At 42.8% G+C, this 19,100-nt stretch overlaps 1 protein-coding gene across 2 annotated transcripts in view; it reads right to left on the bottom strand.

The window, feature by feature from the left end:
- Positions 1 to 376: 376 nt before the first annotated feature.
- The window catches only part of DOCK4 (dedicator of cytokinesis 4), a 476,638-nt gene continuing 457,914 nt past the window's right edge, over positions 377 to 19,100 (bottom strand). For both annotated transcript variants that reach the window (XM_060305397.1, XM_030857580.2), the window contains 10 exons: positions 18,296 to 18,379; positions 15,099 to 15,218; positions 14,619 to 14,740; positions 14,171 to 14,291; positions 13,102 to 13,183; positions 12,844 to 12,953; positions 10,861 to 10,933; positions 9,006 to 9,119; positions 6,232 to 6,293; positions 377 to 2,999 (listed from right to left, as the gene is read on the bottom strand). In XM_060305397.1, the coding sequence (XP_060161380.1) occupies positions 2,565 to 2,999; positions 6,232 to 6,293; positions 9,006 to 9,119; positions 10,861 to 10,933; positions 12,844 to 12,953; positions 13,102 to 13,183; positions 14,171 to 14,291; positions 14,619 to 14,740; positions 15,099 to 15,218; positions 18,296 to 18,379 (1,323 nt within the window). In that variant the 3' untranslated portion in view covers positions 377 to 2,564. The remainder of the gene's footprint in view (positions 3,000 to 6,231; positions 6,294 to 9,005; positions 9,120 to 10,860; positions 10,934 to 12,843; positions 12,954 to 13,101; positions 13,184 to 14,170; positions 14,292 to 14,618; positions 14,741 to 15,098; positions 15,219 to 18,295; positions 18,380 to 19,100) is intronic.

Genomic DNA, 19,100 nt, shown 5'->3' with positions numbered 1-19,100 from the left:
TGAGAAATAATCAGGAAGACATGGACATGACCTTTAAATGGGTTTTGGTATTTAATGGAACAGAGGCTTTAGACAGGGGCTTGCTTAGCACTGAGTGACATAAATGTTGTAAATCTAACATAGCATTGACGCATCTCACAAAATTAAAAGCCGGGGTTTATTAACAGACGTGGTAGTCAGTGGATTTTGCAGTATTAAATGTATTTCCTATCAATCAGTCATTTTATGAAAATCAGGAGGAAAGCAGGCAGGCAGATAGTTTGCCCAACTGGCAAAAGCAGCACTCAACTAACTATTCCTTTTGTACACTGGGCAGTTATTTACACAGCTTCTGTTCCAGGTAAAGATATGCTGATGACAGGAATAAACACAAATGTCAAGATTAATCAGGTAATTTTATTTAATATTTACCATTCAGCAGCAACCAACATGAACATCTAGGCTAACAGAATCTCTTGAAATGTTCTGCTATATAGCTGCTTCAGAAATACATACACATGATCAACTGTTCATTGCCAAAAAAAAAAATTTTTTTTAAATGGCTTCAAGAGCAAATAACACTGATTTATACTGTGCCCAAGCACTAGTCAAGGAATCTATTAAATTACAGAGGAAAAGGAAATCAAAGAAGCTTTGTTATCTTATGCATGTCACCTTATTTAAATGGAAGGAAGTCTTCTTTAAAGCAACAGAAATACGGATCTTCATATATATATATATATATTTTTAAGGATGTGATTACAAACACAAAGTGTTATCATCAAAAGCAAAAGCTAGTTCAAGAAATTTTCAACCGAAAAACTTGCAAGATACAAAGCTAAAATTCATGTTCCTTTTCTCTATTATGAATAATTTCACTAAACATAAATATTTTAACATATATTAATTTTCTGACATTCAAAATTGTAAAGTCAATATGGCAGAATTATTGTTAGAAGCACATATGTACAAATATTTTTTTTCTGTACATAAAGTATTTGGCATAATTATAACAATCATACTGCATCCACAACAGTTTGCTTTTATTTTTACTTTTTTTTACACATAATGGTATCTCTTATTAAAATTAACCAGTTATGTACAAAAATACTTGAACATTTATTATAGAAAACCTCTATAACCAGCCTCAACAGCGTATACCTGCTGAATGGTTTCATTAAGGGAATATAAAAAAGTTGTCACTGCCTTCCAGGTAAGCTATCAACAAAAACATACACAGTTAAACTAAATTGAGCTTCCCAACAAAAGAGGGAAAATATTCAACAGTATGATTTAAAATACAGTTCATATCTATTGTCAGTTGAGTGTTATAAACAGTCAGTAAAGAAAACAAAGATACAAAATACGTTACCACATACAAGGTGCTTTTTTCACACTCCTATGACTGTGGCATGAGCGTCCCTATCTAGATCTAAGATGCTGTGTTTCAGTATTCAAGCTAGAGTGGTCTACGGCCATCCTCCTTCAACAAAAGGACAACAGGATTAGCTAAGAAGACAAGCTCCATCAGTAATCATGGAGAGTTGTGAGGAATTCCTTATTTTGTGCAGGATTGAAAGTTAATGCCCTTGCCTTTTCAAAGTCCTTTTGCCATTTAATCATGCTAATATGTTTTCTCTCTGTTTCTTCATTTACTCTATTAATTTACTGCTGTCCTGTATTGATTCCTGAATTCTTGTTAATGGGACACATTAATTTGTGCCTACTTAACACATGAACATCTGTTCTTCTTTAGTGACAAATTTGGTAGAGGAAACTATCAAGTGAGGAAGCACAAAATTCAAGTAAACATTTCTCCTAGGGTCTTCTGCTTCATCTACCCGATTGGAACTCTGGAAGTAAATTGTACCTTGAAAAGAAATACAGTAGATACCATGGTGCCAGGGTACTAAAGGGTTTACCAACCCATTGGTAAAGTAGCGTTTTAAGAATGTAGACATCAGCCAAGGTCAAAAGCAACCTTAAAGAAGTATTTTGCTTCAAGAACAAAACCGCTTCCAGTCCCAATCCTTGCAACCCCTTAAGTTTACTGTCTCACTAGCTTGCTTTAACTTTTAATTCTGAAGATGTGCACTTATCAATCTGTTCATAGAAAGAGCCAGAAATCTCACCTTATTTACAGAAGTCTTCTAAAATAAGGACTATTGTGTTTGTTAGGATGTACATAGACTTAATAAGCTTTCTTGAAGTATCAAGTATTCAGTAAAAAGTATACAACATTATCACGCTTCGTATTGTTCGACAATATTCTATTGGTTTTAAGATTAAACTATGTAAAAAAAGTGAACATAAAAAGATACAAAAGAAGGCTTTATTACTATTTATCACTTCCAAATGAGAAACGCTGTAATGAAAATTCAGCCATACTTGGAACACCTGGCGTTTGAGATCAGTAACTTTTAATATTGTGCAACATTCTATTAACAAGTGAGTTTTAATTCCATTCATCTAAAGACAAATCTGAGTAAGTTATTAAAGTGCCTACACTAAATGTCTTCTCACCATACCTCTTATTTCTTGTAAACGGCAGAGAATTCATGGCAGGGAAATAGAAAAGGGACTTCTTATAACTGGGAGACTTTCCGGGGCAGGGGTCTGGGCCGCGGGCCGGGGTCCGTCCTCCTGGTCCCATTCTCCAGGTGTCCCGATCGCGCCGCCAGAGGCTTGGGGGGCAAGGCGGGCGGTTCCGCCGTGATGGGGATGGACAGGCTGTGAGGTAGCGGGACCGGGCGCCGCAGAGTCCGCTCGTACACGCTGTACGGCGGCGGCGTCTTGCTCTCCTTGCGCACCAGCTCTTCAGACCCACTGTGGCCTGACCCCGACCCCGGCGCCACCGACTGTTCGTTCACCTGATTTTCAAAGCCTGAGGTTTCCGACGTGCTACACCGGCTGAGGGACGAAATCCCACTGCTGTAGCTGCCGGACAGGACGGGGGAGTTGGAGATGAGTCCTGGGGAGTGATACTCCACCGGAGAGGGGGTGAAAGACTGCATGGATCCCTGTGCGGAGTGGAAAGGGAGGGGTGGGGGAGACACAGCAGAGAGTCACTGACAGACACTGTGATGAGCTCAACTGTGTCCCCCACCCATCCTTAGGTTGAAGCCCTATCCCCTGACCCCCACCCCCCACCCCATGTGCCTACATTTGGAGATACAGCCTTTAAAGAACGAGTAAGTGAAATTGAGGCCCTCAGGATGGACCCCAACCCAATCTGGTATCCTTTTAGGAAAAAAAATTGGACACAAAGAGACACCAAAGACGCATGCACACGGAGAAAAGACCCTGAGGACATAGGGAGAAGGTGGCCGTCTGCAAGTCAAGGAGAGAGGCTGCAGGAGAAACCGAGAATGGTGGCACCTTGATCTTGGACCTGTAGGCTCCAGAACCGTGAGAAAATACATTTCTGTTGTTGAAGCCCTCCCAGTCCATGGGGTTTTGCTCTGCCGGCCCTGGAAAACTCATGCAGACACCCAGACTCAAATCTGAGTGCTGGCGTGCCTCAGAACCGCACATATACATCAGGCATTTATCTGCCAGGGCCGCCAGTCCATTCGGTTCACCTCACTGCCCACTTTACTCTTTATCATGGTCAGGACAGAAAGAGGATAAAAGTACTCAGGGAGAAAATGCAGAGGCATATCATTAGTCCCATGGTTTGAAGGATAGGAAACTGGCAAAAACCAAAACAAAACCAAACCCGTTGGAGATACCATTTCCCTTTCTAGCTCAGCAGAACCACTGGAAGTTCTAGCAACAACTGCTCACTTTCTCTTACTAGAGATATTATTTTGAAGCTGAGCAGGGCTGTCCCCTTTGGATGGGGCATGAATTCTTCACTTTCCCACCATTCCCACCCCAACACATTGAAGCCTCCTGGCCTCCTTCACTCATTTGTTCGCTGTCTAGCCCCGCTGGCATTGGAATGTGCTACTTCCCTAAGGGTTCCACCGGGAAATACTGCCCCCTACATACTCCTTGAGTCCATTCAAAGCATATTAGCTTCTTAAGGTCTTATAATAAAGCAACCTAAATGACTTTGTTCAGCCCAGTGTTTCCTAAACTTATTTGACCATAGACCATTTTTTTTCATGTATCACATAAACGGCCTATAAAACCAAGAAATGTTACCCTAGACTAACTTTACCTTGGTCTCTCTTTTGAAACAAAAACAATGCTAGTAGACACAAATCCTTTCATTTAGCAGGAGCCTAAAGTTAAGCATGGCTAGTTAAGAGATCCAAATTCACTGCAATTTTTTGTTAAAAATTAGACACTAAGTTCAAAATAAGGCAGGTAAGCTGAGTCTTCACAGGGTTAATTCCGTCATTTATTTGCTGATAAAACTATCAGTCAAGGAGTTTTCTGCATTCTAAGCACAGCAAAGCTTGTAACTTGGTAGCACTACGCCCTCTAATGTAACCCAGGAGTTACAACACAAATGTTCCACCCATTTTCTCTTCAAACCTATTTTGTAAAAATACGGCTACGAAGCTACCTATGGCCGGTAAGAACATAGGCAGGTCTGTGGAGAGACAGTATACACCACTTTGCTAACTATTTGGTGACTACCTGAACATTTTCAGCCCTTCGATTCTTTCTATTTTTTAAGAATCAATTCCTAGTCTTATTACTACTCTACACAATCAAGTTAAAAAATGCATGTGTGAATTCCATAGCAACACGAGGGGCTCTTTGCAAGCAAGGGGAAGTGTAACGATGCGGAAACACCATGTTGCTTTTGTTCCCATCACATCAAGATGACAGTCAATGGCTCAGGGTGAATGCAGTCCCATGTACTTTACAATTAATAGCTGCTCTACAGAATGACAACCAAACTAGCAAATAATTTGCACCCACCAGCAAATTTTGACATCAGCAATGTTGGCAATGCGAACAAAATCACACTTCTTTGCAATTTTCTCCGTTTGGGGGGGGTTTCCTTCCCGATTCTCAATTTCTACCAGCAACAATCCTTAGCACCACAAATGTATGGGATCACAATGTGATCCCATGTGTTTGTAGAAGCTAATTTGTCCTTTTATTTTACATTAGTTAGAAATGTCTCATCAACAAAAAGGACATGGAATGTGTAAATCCTAAGTCATTCAGGTACAAAATCATTCTTTCAACACTCACTTCAACCTCATAGTAGCCTCTGGCATAGCAGCTCTGAACACCTACCTCTGAATGGACTGACAATCCTTGCAGCCAGTCTGATTCAATTTGGATACAGACTAAATATTCTTTTTTTAAAAATTAATTTTAAAAATTTTCGGCTGCATTGGGTCTTCGTTGCTGCGCGTGGGCTTTCTCTAGTTGTGGCGAGTGGGGGCTACTCTTCGTTGCGGTATGTGGGCTTCTCATTGTAGTGGCTTCTCTTGTTGTGGAGCATGGGCTCTAGGCGCACGGGCTTCAGCAGTTGTGGCACGCGGGCTCAGGAGTTGTGGCTCACGGTCTCCAGAGCACAGGCTCAGCAGTTGTGGCACACGGGCTTAGTTGCTCCGCGGCATGTGGGATCTTCCCAGGCCAGGGATCAAACCCGTGTCCCCTGCATTGGCAGGCGGATTCTTAACCACTGCGCCACCAGGGAAATCCCTAAATATTATTCTTTACCTTCGTGAGGGATTCTGTATGTTTAGAGATGTTAAGAAGCCTATGTCTACGTATCAAATCAAATGTCTGACCTTTAAACCTTTCCAGTTTGTTTCCCAGAAATTTTAAAATTCATTTTACTGCCTTGTTTTTCATGATCAAGTATGTATCTCTAATGTAAACGGAAACCTTGGTGTAAAATATTACAAGAGGAAAAGTTGGCTTTGGCGTTTTCAAAATGGGTGAGGCTGATGAAAAAGGCACTGGAGAATAGTTAGTAGATCTTGATGATTGTTTTTCAATATACGTGTTTGTTTTTGATGTCCCTTAAACCAAAAGACCAGGCTGAAAATGCCCTAGGAGATACATGGGGACCATTTCTTTCTGAATTCAGTGTATATTCTCACTCTAGTTTGTACATTCTCTTGCCACCATTTGGAGAAAAAGCCTAATAATCTGAAAACAAATGGCAGGCTCCCCAAAGGGAAAGCCTAGTGCTGTTTTCTTACCCATCTTCCTCTCCCCCTTCTTTATAGGTTCTTTGCCTGGTCTGTGCAGATGAAAGCACCTCATTGATGTACCAGGGAAAAAAGTAACGTGGGGCCAATCTCTAGCCTCAATCTAAACAAGAGCCTGTACCTTCAATGGAGATCGCCCAGCAGGCGATGGGGATACCGACGTCGTGTGTCTTGCTGGTGAAGCTGTAAAGACAGAGAGATAATTTCAATTCAGAAAACCATACAGCTGACTACCTGCAAAAGCCCTCTGTGTGTACATACCCATATAGATGATCTAGTGCACAAGGGTCTAGGCAAGGGGGTGGGGAGCGACTAAATGGTGCCCACCCAAAACAGATTCTTCACAAAGGATGGCAGCTCCAAGACATGGGGTAATTAGTGAAAAGTCACCAGTGTATACATGATGCTTTAACCACAGTGACAGGACCCCAAGCTGGTCCAAAGTCCTTCCCGCTTCCTCAAAGTCCAGATGCTTCTCTGCTGCTTGGTCTATTTCAAAAGGTGCTTTTAGGTGTGAGGTGCCAGGGAGCAGACTTCGGGAAATAACTGCTGACTTTGGCCCTGAGCAGGAACGGGAAGACCCAAGTCATCCAGACAGCTTAAAATAGGTCCCAGGAATATACTGACATCAGCCTCCCCTTCCATCCCCCAATATTCCTGAAATGGACAGGAAAGCCTTGGCCATATCATACAAGAGGTAAGAAGTTTTCCATTTTTCTCCCTAATGTTTGTCCTCGGGTCTTCCCTTTATCTCTGGGAGGTGGTAGCCTATGGATTTTATCATCAAGGCCAAGAAGAACCCTCTCTTTGTTTCTCCCACCAGATTTTCAAGCCCTACACCCGGGACACAGCTTGTTTGATGGTACTGCTCTGTGTGTGCGCTTGTGGGTCAAATCCAGCTCTCTAAAGCATAACCACACATACTAAAAGCCTGCCGTGACACCGTCAACATGGTGCGTATAAGCCAGATTTCCCAATTCTGCCTACAGACGTTTCAATGAGCTCAGAGTTTGCTGCTCTGTGATGAGCTGCCATTCTCCCAGATGTCACAGTGAGGGCTGTAACTCATAAGAAAACTACAGAAAGGCTGAAGGGAAGAGAGACAGTTACAGATCCCCCCAACAGTGACCACACATGATGACATGAGGACAGACCATGACAGCAATCAGTGCAGAAGGGAAGGCAGCCCTGCCAAGTTAACTGGGAAGAGGTACGGTCGTCCGTGTACTCTGAGCCTAAGGGACCAGGAAGAGTGGCCGGTCCCCACACTGTGGGGTTGTGTGGCCTCCATCTTACACGCTAGGGCATGCTGTCAGCGTGTGCCATGTTCCATCACCACTGTTAGTTCTCCTACGGCATCAATTGTGGGTGATGAGTATGGAAGAAAAACATGCACGTATAGAGAAGCAGATCTTGATTGGGACTGGTATGTCTGGCAGAAGTCAAGGTTTACCATTACTTGGGACCCTCTTCCTCTCAACTTAGGCATTCCCCGGTACCGTCACTGTGGGATGCGCAGTAGCCCCTGTGCGTACTGCATGTTTACAGTGATGTTTCTCTGGAAAGACCTAAAGTAGTTCTATCAGTGTCCTTGTCTACAAGTCTGAATCAGCAGGAACCTAGATACCATGAATATTGCTGTTCCTTAGAAAACGCTTTTTGAGTTCCCAACTTTAGGTACACGCCAGGTTTAAATTGGAGGTTGCCTGAAAATATGGACATCATGAATAAAATACCAATTACTGGTTGATGAGTTTTAAACTCTCATGGTCACACTGACCTACTTATGCAGAGTATCAATTAAGGCTAAAGTTATTTCTTTTTCTGTTTGGAGATCTCACATGTCTTTCCAAATCTATTGGTGACTTTTTGCTTTGGCGAGTATAAAACAAACTGGGCAGCACATAGTTTATTTTAAAAAGAGAGTCATTTTTCTTAGTGAAAAAAGAAACTAGAAAGATGAGATGCTAAAATACAGCAAATGAAACATGGACAATCAAGCCAGAAAAATCCATGAAAAACACAGTGTCATATTTTCTCTTGCCTTTAGGCTGTTGTATTTGTAAAGCTTCAAAACTACTCTAAATATATGTTAAGTGTTGAAAAGTCTCTCCCCATCACCAGGATAGGATAAGTAAAGCAGGGCAGCCCCTCTTAAAAACCGCCCCCATATGCAGGTCACCAAGCAACGGCTTGTTCAGGAGGAAAGGGGAACTAGTATTGTTATAAACTCACGAAGGAAGTTTCTTAAGCATAATTTTCAGTGGTTCTCAAGTCTAGAAAGGTGTGGTAAAATACAGATTCTAAGGTCTTGGCCCAGAAATAGTAAAATTCTGATTCAGTAGGTCTGAGGTTAAGCCCAAGAATTTTGCTTCTTAAACCAACACCCTAGGGGATTCAGTGCCTTGAATGAACCCTTTGAGAAATATGACCTTTGAATACAGACGTGTCTAAGCAGCAGATAACTACGGATGCACTGTTTTCCATAAGCCTATCCAAATCACAGTTAGTCAATCCTATTTAGGGGCTACTGGAAACTGGGGCATCAGTCCTGACGAAAGTGGCTAGACTTAGTAAAGGTTGATAAAAATGAGGTGACTCAGGATAGCATAGAAAAAAATGCTAGTGTCTCAGCAAGGTTAGGGTACCCCCTAAATTCTGAGGATGGCATGTAGGAAAAGAACATTCTACAAAATCTGTGGGGTTTATTAGGAATGGTGCACTGCTTGACTTAGTGTAACAGGAGTTCAGGAAAGAGGGGGAACACTACAAACAAATTATATAGCTACTACTAAGGACACCAAATGCCTACCTTTTTGAGGAATTCAGGACAAGCTGGAGTAGTCAATAAAAGTTATTTTATGAAAGTGATTGTTAAGTGCTTCAAATACCCACCAGTCTGTGTGGGTCTTGGAGGGACAGGGGGAGAGATAAGTTTCCCACCGTCTGACATGTTCTTGGCTTCCTTCCCACTGTCCAGGCTCCAGCTGCTAGGGGTGGGATTCACAGCTGGAAGGGAAAAACACAGCTAAAAACACATGGTCTACTTGGCCCTGTAAACACTCTAAATCTTAGAAGAAAGTCAGAATTATCCAGAATGAAAAAATCAACTGGATTAAAAAAAACCAACGAACTTCCTAAATACCGAACTTTTACTTAATTGCCTACCTCACAGTTATAGTTGATATTTAATTGGGTGATAGCAGGTCTCTTTCTTTCCCTCAAGCAGTCGAACAGAACTGTACATCTCTACACGAGAGTGTGGAAACTTGTTGAGAATTATAGATCTGTTTAGATGCTGGATAACAGATGGAAGGTGTAGTCACTAGACTATTGTAAAACTTGATTTTTAGTAGAAATTTCTGGACTAGTGGCACCCTGAAAGGGGGAAGGCAGTGGCACGCTAATATCTCCACTGTCTGGCAGAATTAGTGGCAAGAAACAGCCACGCCACACCATCCTGTTGGCCCTTGTTTCTAAAGTCAATGGGCTATAGTGAAGAATGTCCTAAAAAAGTAATTTGGAGTACTGACGGTATCATTCCTTTTTTGTAATCTGCCTGCTCCATGCTTCAGCAAGATGCAGAAATATGGAACAAACCCGTTAGGAACCAGGGCAAGACACACAAGGTTATAAGTAGCCGCTCTGTGATGAGGTTTACGACATCAAGCCTTTAGAGATTTCCAGTAGCTTGCTGCCTGAACAGACACTGCCACCTGATGGACATATCTAGAATTTCAACATTTTACCATTCTTTATATTACCACTTTCATCGGATGGAACTACCACTCGTAAAATACTTTTCCTCCGGTCCTTTTAAATGTGCTTTGTGGTTTTCTTTGGCATAAAAGGTGAGAAAAAGACCACGTTCCTAAATTCTCCCGACAAAGATCAATATCTGACTTGTAACTTTAAAGCAAAATGTGTGTTTTAAAATAACTGGCTACAGTTCCGCTGATTTCTATTTCGCAAGGAAAGTTTTAATGTATCGGTGTACTCAAATGATGATGCAGTCGAGCTCTTAATAAAGACAGTTACAATGCGCTTTACAAGGATATTTCGTTAGTGACTTAATTCACTGGCCCGGGGACTGCTCTGATTTTTTGAGGCCTGACCCTGGGAGGTGAGCGGGTGCCTTGCTGCCAGCCCTGCCCCCCCTGGCTGAGGAAGTCGCATTTCATCTGCTCTTCCTCTGCTGTGTTGCACAGACCGATGCTAACTGGCTATGAACTGCTAGGCATGTGTTTGTTTCTCATTTTTTCAGGTGACCTTGAGGCAGGGCACACTCCATCATGCCCGGGATTGCAATTCTTAAAGAGCATCTGAGTCCCCGCAAACGACAGATGAGCTGGCAGAATGAACTCTGTAAGGCAGACACAAAGTGGGACCAGGGAATCGATCTGAGAAGGTGCTTTCTTTCATTGCGCTGAACAAGTAGCCTAATTGGCCACTTTGTTTCAGGTAGCGCAGGCCTTGCCTCGGTGACTCACTGAATGACACCAAAAGTCATTAAACAGAGGAGTCCCTACCTTGCTCAGATTCTGCTGTTAAATCCTACAAGAACACAGTTTGTGAAGAACGCATCAGAAATAACTGTCTTTCATTCATCTCCTAAAGAGCAAATTAGTCCAGATCGTTAAAGGTCTGGAGATCTGCCTTCCGCACAGACACACGGGAGACTGGAGGAAATGAGGACAAAACAAACCATTACACATTCCAGGACTGATGAAGGGGCTGGCTTTATACCTACCTTTCTCAGGCGCAGAAAGATTTGGGTCACTGCGTGGCAAGGCCCCGTCTCCAATATGATTAAACAGCAGCCTCTGGAAAGGCACAAGAATCTATTTTTATGATGCAATATGCTAACATGTGAGACCTTCCAGAAAATAAGATGATTATCTTATTACTGAACCTTTTCATTGAAAAAAATGTTTTTATATGCTGTGATGAGGCTAGAAACAAAGAATTCAATTATATTTAAGGGAAAAAGGGCAGAGACCCTTAGGGCTCAAACAGTGTTTTAAAAGTCTATACTAGGGCTTCCCTGGTGGCGCAGTGGTTGAGGGTCTGCCTGCCGATGCAGGGGACACGGGTTTGTGCCCCGGTCTGGGAAGATCCCACATGCCGCGGAGCAGCTGGGCCCGTGAGCCATGGCCACTGGGCCTGCGTGTCCGGAGCCTGTGCTCCGCAACGGGAGAGGCCACAGCGGTGAGAGGCCCGCGTACCACACACACACACAAAAAGTCTATACTAGATTTCAAATATAAATGGCAAATAGGTTTTGTAATAAAATGCAAGGAAAAAATAAACAGTAAGCAGTTAAGTTATGGTGCTCTTTGTAAATACAAATGCTAGACTGGCAATACGAAATGCAAGTAAGAATTAAAGGAGGACTATTAGCTCAAAAAATCTCTAGTGAATGGACCTTACATTTTAAATCCTAGATTAGGTTAAAACATATGAAATGGTCAATATGTTACAATTTTTAACCCACAAAAATGCCAGTTTTACATGGTTCTACCTAACATATTAAACAAAAAGGCGCAAAGTCCTTAAACGTAGACGCACCAGAGCAATGTGTATTATTGAAATTTTGGCAACATGCACACTGTTTCAAATTTGACCCAAAGCAGAAAATTCGAGAGGCTAACCAGCAAGTCTTTCATGCTAACCAGCATGCTGGTGACATGCTCTCCAGGAGCAGATGGAACAAACGCAACATCAAGTGACAAAGGGAAATTAAACCAGTTAGCTGGTCCAGCCAAATGCACGCAGATATAATTTCTGCGAGACATCAGTGTCGTGTGGATGAGGTATCCTGGAACTTTGGGGAAGATCACACAATCAGCAAAGATAAACCCATCAAGCCAAACCCCACTCACTCTCATCCCTTTCCAGATGTAGCTACAGACTTCTGCCAGGATGGCATAGAAAAACAGAGAAACGAGCTGGAGGATAAATAACTATTATCCTCTGCTCCCAAGTTTTCCCCAAATAATCGGTAAAACTCAGGGCTCCACATGAATCTTATCTTTGAAACCCTCCTTCAAAGCGCTTGAAGGGCCCAGAGGGTCAAAACCTTGGCCCTGCTCTCACTCGGACTAACAGAGATCACTGCAAAACCAAGTCTGGGGTGGGTGGTGAGGGCCACGTGCCTTATTCCTGAGGGCTGCAGGGGAGGCCCTAGGATTCAGCTTCCTCCTCAGTGCATCAAAGAAGAATGGCAAAGGTAAAAAGACATGTTCCTCACTCTTGGGTACCTCAGCAAGGAATCCATGGCAGCTCTCTCGAGTTAGGTAGAGGCAAAAAGAAACGCGGCTGGGCAGCCATGCGTCTCCTCAAGGGTCTTTGGCTAATGTAAGAAGTTCCTCCAAATTTCTGTTACAGACACATGCAGACAGACACCCCCCAACTCATTTACCCAATCAATCACCCCTCCTAATGTTCAAGTAGCAGCAACGAAATTAGTCTGATCAAGGTGGGTAAAATCATTTCCCATTTCCCTATCAGCTTTCCTGCTCAGGCAATTACCCACGTATCCACATCAGACACATGGCTCACACAGAAATTCCTAACAACAGGCGCAGGGCAGAGGTGTGCTCTTCACCCAGCTGGACCCGTCAACACAGCCTATCTGGTGGCCTCTGGCAGCTACCGTGAGGTTCTGCAGAGAGACGTACGCAACAAGCAGACGTTTCCTCGTTTTCTAGAATTTCCATCCCACAAGAACTACCTGAGAAGGTTCCACAGGTGTCGGGTAGATGGCACTGCATGGCCGCTCTCTCGGGGACAGGCAAGAGTTTTCTCTGGAATGTTTGTGTTTGTCAGACAACAAAGGAGAAGCTGGCAAGAGAAGGAGAGAAAGGCTCATCAGGGTGGTGGGCTGGGCCCGTTTGGAGGAGAGAGCCTGAGCATGCGGGGGCCACCACAGCTCCTGGGGGCTGGAAGGTTCTCTGGGCACCCTTAGTCCACCCCACACCCTGGCGCTGACCTCTGGCACTCGACGGAGCAGAACTTGTCACATTAGGCGAGGCAGAGTGAGTAGAACTCAAGCTTGAGGTAGATGGACTTGGCTGGAAAACATGGGAGCTGTTATCAAACATGGCTTAGAGGCTGCAGAAAACGCTGACACATTTGAAACAAAATCATCAGTTCTTTCTTCAAATTAGAAAAAAAAAAAAGTCCAGTAAGAAACATGGAAAAAATCTCCCTAACTCAGACTGATGAAGATGCCTCTGAATTCATCAAGAATCTGCGATTTTGACTCCTGCCAAAGGACTGCATTTGTGTTCATTTCAGCTACATACATCCTATGACTGAGGAGCAGTTAGCAGCGGCTCCCTGACTAAAGCACAAGCACAAAGACTCCCAGCCTCGGGCAGGTCAATAGGTGAGCGCTTCTAAAAGGCAGAGAACACACCTTTGCATTTTCTCCAATGTAATGTGTTCAAAGCATGAATTTGGCAATACGTATTATGCCCCTTTTCCAAAGACAGTGGTGAGGAAAATTTCCGCTGAATCTTACTGAGTTACTATCAACACCTATCAGCCAAATCTAAATACAAATTTTGGTTGCAAGAGTTACACTGACGCTAAAATCCCTAAAATCTATGTTTTTTATTTTGTAAAAAATGTGTTATTATGGGAAATTTCCAACATGTACCTAAGTGGAGAGATCTTACAATGGGCCCCTAAACCATATCTTCTTAAAAGGAAAAAAACAAAACACTTAGAAATGCTAAGAGGTCAGTGGTGACAAGCTCCAGGAGTCCTAACTGAAGACCCGACTCAGAGGCAGAGCTCAAAGTGCCCCCCTTCACGGCCTGCCCGGGCTTTCCCATGGCTCGCTCAGGTCTTCTTACAGTGGATGGGGGAGCTTTGAGAGAATCATCTTTGTAGACTCCAGAGACCAATAAGGCAACAGGAGTGTTTAAAGGTTTGTCCTTAAGTCAAGTGCTCGCTCATAGGTCTGTTCCTAAGCACAGCAGAGTGAACGGAAACACTCATGATTGAGACAGAAAGGGAATAAACAGGACCAGACAAAAAAGCTAATCAAGTACCTGCATGTTAAAGACTTCATCAGAGCTTTCTGATTGCCCTGTAATATTGCTTACTTCAGCAGAAGCTTGTGAGGACAGTGAGGAAGAAGAATATCGGTTGACAGCTGGGTAACTTAATGGGCTGTTTTGGGGGGAAAAAAAATGGTTGTTAACTCAGTCTCTGAATTGTACTTTATCACATGCTGGCATGGTATAAAACCAAAGGGGAAAAAAATATGCACATCCCATTTTGTTGTCTCCTGTTTGCCTCGATATGATCCAATGTCTGAGTTTATTTCTCATGCTGTTGCTGTTTTACCAGTGGCAGATGTCTGCAGCTGCCTCGAGGGTTAATTATTTCATTAAGAAATTGCGTATTTGACAAATTGTGCCGCAAAGAACAAGAGAATCATTCCAGATCATCTTGTGGGGATGCCAGAGTGTCAAGATAATTCAGAATATGACTTACCTGCGTCTAGGAATTACCCTGGTACCATCTGGGCTCATAGAAGCAGGTGCTGAGTTTCTACACACGCGAGGGCTTCCATTAGGAAAATGGACTGGACTGGCTTGTATACAAGCAGAGAATTCCTAAAGAGGCAGTAAAGAAAATATTTCAGAATAGTAATTACAAGGGCAAAAATCACTCGTGAGGTATTTCGCTGCACTAGATGTGCATTGTAATTGTCATGAAGTCTTTCTATAGGGAACTTATAAAGGTAAGTTTCATTATTATTAAGCTTTCTCTCATTTACTTTTTTGTTTTCATAAAGGTTGAGAGTGACAAACAGAAGTTAATGCAATTTTAGTATTTGAGGGCTCTCTGGTAAAATGGTGCAGTTTGGTAGAAAAACCAAAAGATGTCACTATTGGATATTTCACAGTCCCTCTACCAAAAAGCAAATGGCAGAGGTCAGACTGCCCCCCCATGGACACTTTGTGTACTTACCTGTATTCCTAAACTGGACTTCATCACAAAGAACTGGTCGACCAGCTTTTTGTGAAGCGGTCTCATATCTTGAGGTACAAACTTCTCATGCACGGCCAAGCCAAATTCCAAAATCTGTGCCTTGATAGTAACAGAAGGAGAAAATCCACATCAGTGGGTACCTCCTCTAAGTGCCTGCTAGGGGATTCAAGCACGGTACCATGCATTTTGCATGCAATATTGCTAGTCTCTCAATCTGACAAGATAGCAACAATCCTTAGTTTACCGGGGAGGACACCGAGGATCAGAAAATTCTGCATGTACTATAAAATTCTGCATGTACTAAAATCCTGCATGTACTAAAATTCTGCATGTACTACAGGACAAATGAGGATTTGAACTTAGGTCTCTCTGATTCCAAAGACTTGATTTTCCTACTACCTCAAGTTTCTTTCCCATGATTTTCGACCTATAACAACCACCATTTTAAAACAGTTAAGTGTTTCTTTGGCCCCTTCCTGCACTTCTCAGGATGGGGCAGGGAATGGGGGTTCCCTGTTAGGAGGGGCAGGTGGGTCTCCCCCAGGGACCTCTTTTCTGGATGGCGCCCTCTCTGCCACGTTTCCCTTCTCTCTCCCATCAGGTTCTTCTCCCTCCCTCTCTCAGATTTTCAAAATCTGTCAGGGAGGAAGGGACAAGTGAACGGAAATTCCCTAACAGTTGCAATGCTTCTTGTTTTTGTTAAAAAAAAATAGTATTCTTGTTCACTTATTCTAATGCAAAAAGGAACAGCTCCTATCTTTAAAAAAGTTTTCCTGCTGTGAGAACCTAAACCAAGATGAATATAAACATGCAAGTTTTCTCTGTACAGGTATCAAAAGTGCTTAATTCCTTTGATTTGAGTAGCAGCTGTCTTTTACATTTTTCAAAAATTCCCCATGCTATAGTGGTCAAAAGAACAAATTCCAGAGGCTGAGAGGAAAACAAATCACATGTCACCACAATGGCACTTTATCTTTACAGCCCGTGAAGGTTCAAGTTTGAAAGCCAGGGCAGACAGTACTGACTCTGGGGGGTGAGAGCATCCAGCACCTTCCAAAGGGGTCAGAACTGCGGTAACTTCTGCTCTGGATGCCCATCTGCCACCAGCACATTTGCATAAAGATAAAAATACCTTGAAATAAACATCAAGGACAGCTTGAAAGGAACAGCTTGAGTGGAGCGTATGTCTGAGGCATAAAGGGCGAGCTCGGTCTCTGTGGGGAGGGTAGGAGGGATGGAGGAGCTGAGCCTAAGTGTAGATGCCTCAGTCCTTTGCATCTTAGACACTAGCTGGGAGGGGCCCTCCCTTTTGTGCAGATAACGTCGCAGGTTGGGTTCTCCCAGAAGTAGGCTCCAGCATGGAGATTAGGCTGTTTACTGGGGTGTATCCTTGAGATCACTGCCTGTGGGAGGGAGGGAGGGAGGGGCAGAAGTGGGACTTGACCAAAAAAGGAACTGAACTGGATGGCAGCCTGGCAGCCTTCTGCCAACCCCAGGGGAGCTCTGGACCTTTAACAGTCTGTCACAGTTGTACTATGTTGGGCCCAAATGGCCAGGCTCTGTCTCTCCTCCCCAGTCACTGGACGCAGGTCATCTAGGAAGGTGGAGATCTTAGGCTACGTGGCTCTCTGCAGCAGAGGCAACGCCGGAGGACCTGAGAGCCTAAGGTGTCTTCTAGCAGGTAGGGCCACAACTCCCTTCCAGAAGGGGCACTGAGGCAGTGCATCTCCATGTCTACTAGACAGTTCTCTGAACTACCTCACAGAGGTCCAGAGGACGGTGCCCAACCCCCTTCCTATGGTCCCACAAAGACATGTGACTTGCCCAAGGTCACATGGCAGTCACTTGCACTACACGGCCTATGATAGGATCTAATGCTTCCTAGGCCATAGCTCTTTCCACAAGGCCTCATGAACACAATCAGGCAGAATGTGGAGGAAACCAAGGTCCCTCAATTTTTATTTTTCTTGAGAGACTTCTTAACCCTTTTGATTTTAACTCGAGGGAAAGAATTCAGTCAGACTGAATACAGCAGGAAAGTATCCTGGGGTGAGGCAAATCACTCATAAGAGACTGCTGGTAAAATACAGACTTTTAAAAATCAAAAAAGGCTAAAGTCGTTCCGTAATCCTCAGTACCGGATAACCTAAGCTGCTCACTTCATTTCGAGAATCTACGTCACCCCCAGGGCCACAATGAGAATTTAACTTATTCTATATTTCCTTGCAGGTCAACTGTAAGTAATTCCTCTCTCTTTTTCAGAATCTGTACAACTGACCCTCTTCCAGCCATGGCCCTTGTCCATGGCCACTTCTCTCCCTTCAGTATTAAGTTTTGTGGACTACGCCTTCAGAGCATAAAATATGGACTAAAACCAGATACAACCTCATCATTTCTTAATTCCAAACAGCATGTTTTATTTGTTTTTTAATTTGGTATTATCAAGTGGAGAGAGATGCTTTTGTCACATTTTATCGTACATATTCCATTTTTCACGGGTATAAAATTTCCTATTGAACCCAGCCTCCCAACCATAATGTCGCCCACCTCAGAGGTTTTCAAACCATTTTCAGGCCAAGAGCTATCAAAAGGGGCACAGCAGGCAACAGATTTTTCACTCTGGTTCTTTGTACTTGATGGAACCAAAGAAGTAAAAACCAACTATGCTTCCGTAATGTTGAAAATGATGAGGTTGTATCTAGTTTTGTCCATATCATATAATCTATAGGCTTAGTCTGCACAACGGGATACTTCTAAAGCAAAGGGTATTGACTGCCCACTTCCTTATTCTAATATTTAAGTAAGAATCTCATTCATTCATTTATTTATTCATTTTGAGTTAGCCTGAACTTATTTGATCCCAAAATCTTGAGTGAAAAGTTGGCATCAAGTCTTTGGGGAGACTATTCAAATAACGTTCCAAGAGATGACGTGAGGTTGTTTGTTGTAAGGGGCTGCCATAGTCTACTCATTGGTTTTTGGTTTTGTTTTGCATTAAAGTGGGAAGAAAACGTAGAAATTAGCAAGTTAGGATACATTACAAGTGAATCTGTAACCCCTGACTGCTAGCTTCAGTTAGATCACTGATGTTGAAAACCATGTAGATGGGTCTCCAGTTAAGCAAGTATGTATCTACGCAGAAGAGGGGGAAGGTGATGGGCTTCTGCTCCCCTTACCTGCTCAAGCATCAGCTCTCTTAACCGTGCAATTTTCTCTCCATCTTCAGGGTGACTTAAGATATATTCTTTGACAAAGAATGCCTAGTAAGAGAAGGGATAGTCAGTTTACTTCAGGAGAGTTACAAAGGAAGTGAAAGACACCGTTGTTGTTTTTTAAAGTCATCTTTAAAGAAATGATACCATTATACACCACTTTTGGGGGACAGACAGTGATTCTGAGTACGGTTAGCTGGTCAGATGGGAATATAAGGAAATGATTGTTAACAGGAGATCAGAGATTGTATAAACTTTGTACCTTTGGTAAAACAAATAGCAAATCCAAATCAATAAGCTTTATGACATTACATCTTAAAATAAATTGCCTTAAGACTCAGAATGATCAAGATGGTGGCCTCACCTTCCAAGCTACTGTACCCTTCTGTTTAAAACTAAGACAGCAGATGAAAAATCCACTTAAAATATCTTCTAAACAAGATCAAATTTTTTTATGTCCAAGAACCACTCTTTGCTCAGGGAAATGGGTTTAGGTAGACATTCATTAAACAATCCCGATACCCTCACTTCTTTTATTCATCCAAGAAAACACACACACACACACACACACACACACACACACACACACACACACTTTTATCCTCAAAATATCACATTTTGGGAAACAGAGTAAGTGTGCATCACAAATTACTGTATTTTGCTCTATCTAACAAAGAAATCTGGTTGTGTTAATTGTAGCCCTATGATAGCAGGCTGATGTGATGTGTGCATATTTTGAAAAAAGATTTCTGAAACCTTAAGAAATCAC

Source organism: Globicephala melas, chromosome 9 (genome assembly GCF_963455315.2).
Source record: "Globicephala melas chromosome 9, mGloMel1.2, whole genome shotgun sequence".
Lineage (NCBI taxonomy): Eukaryota > Metazoa > Chordata > Mammalia > Artiodactyla > Delphinidae > Globicephala > Globicephala melas.
Note: the sequence above shows the minus strand (reverse complement) of the source record. Positions and strands in the feature narration are given on the sequence as shown.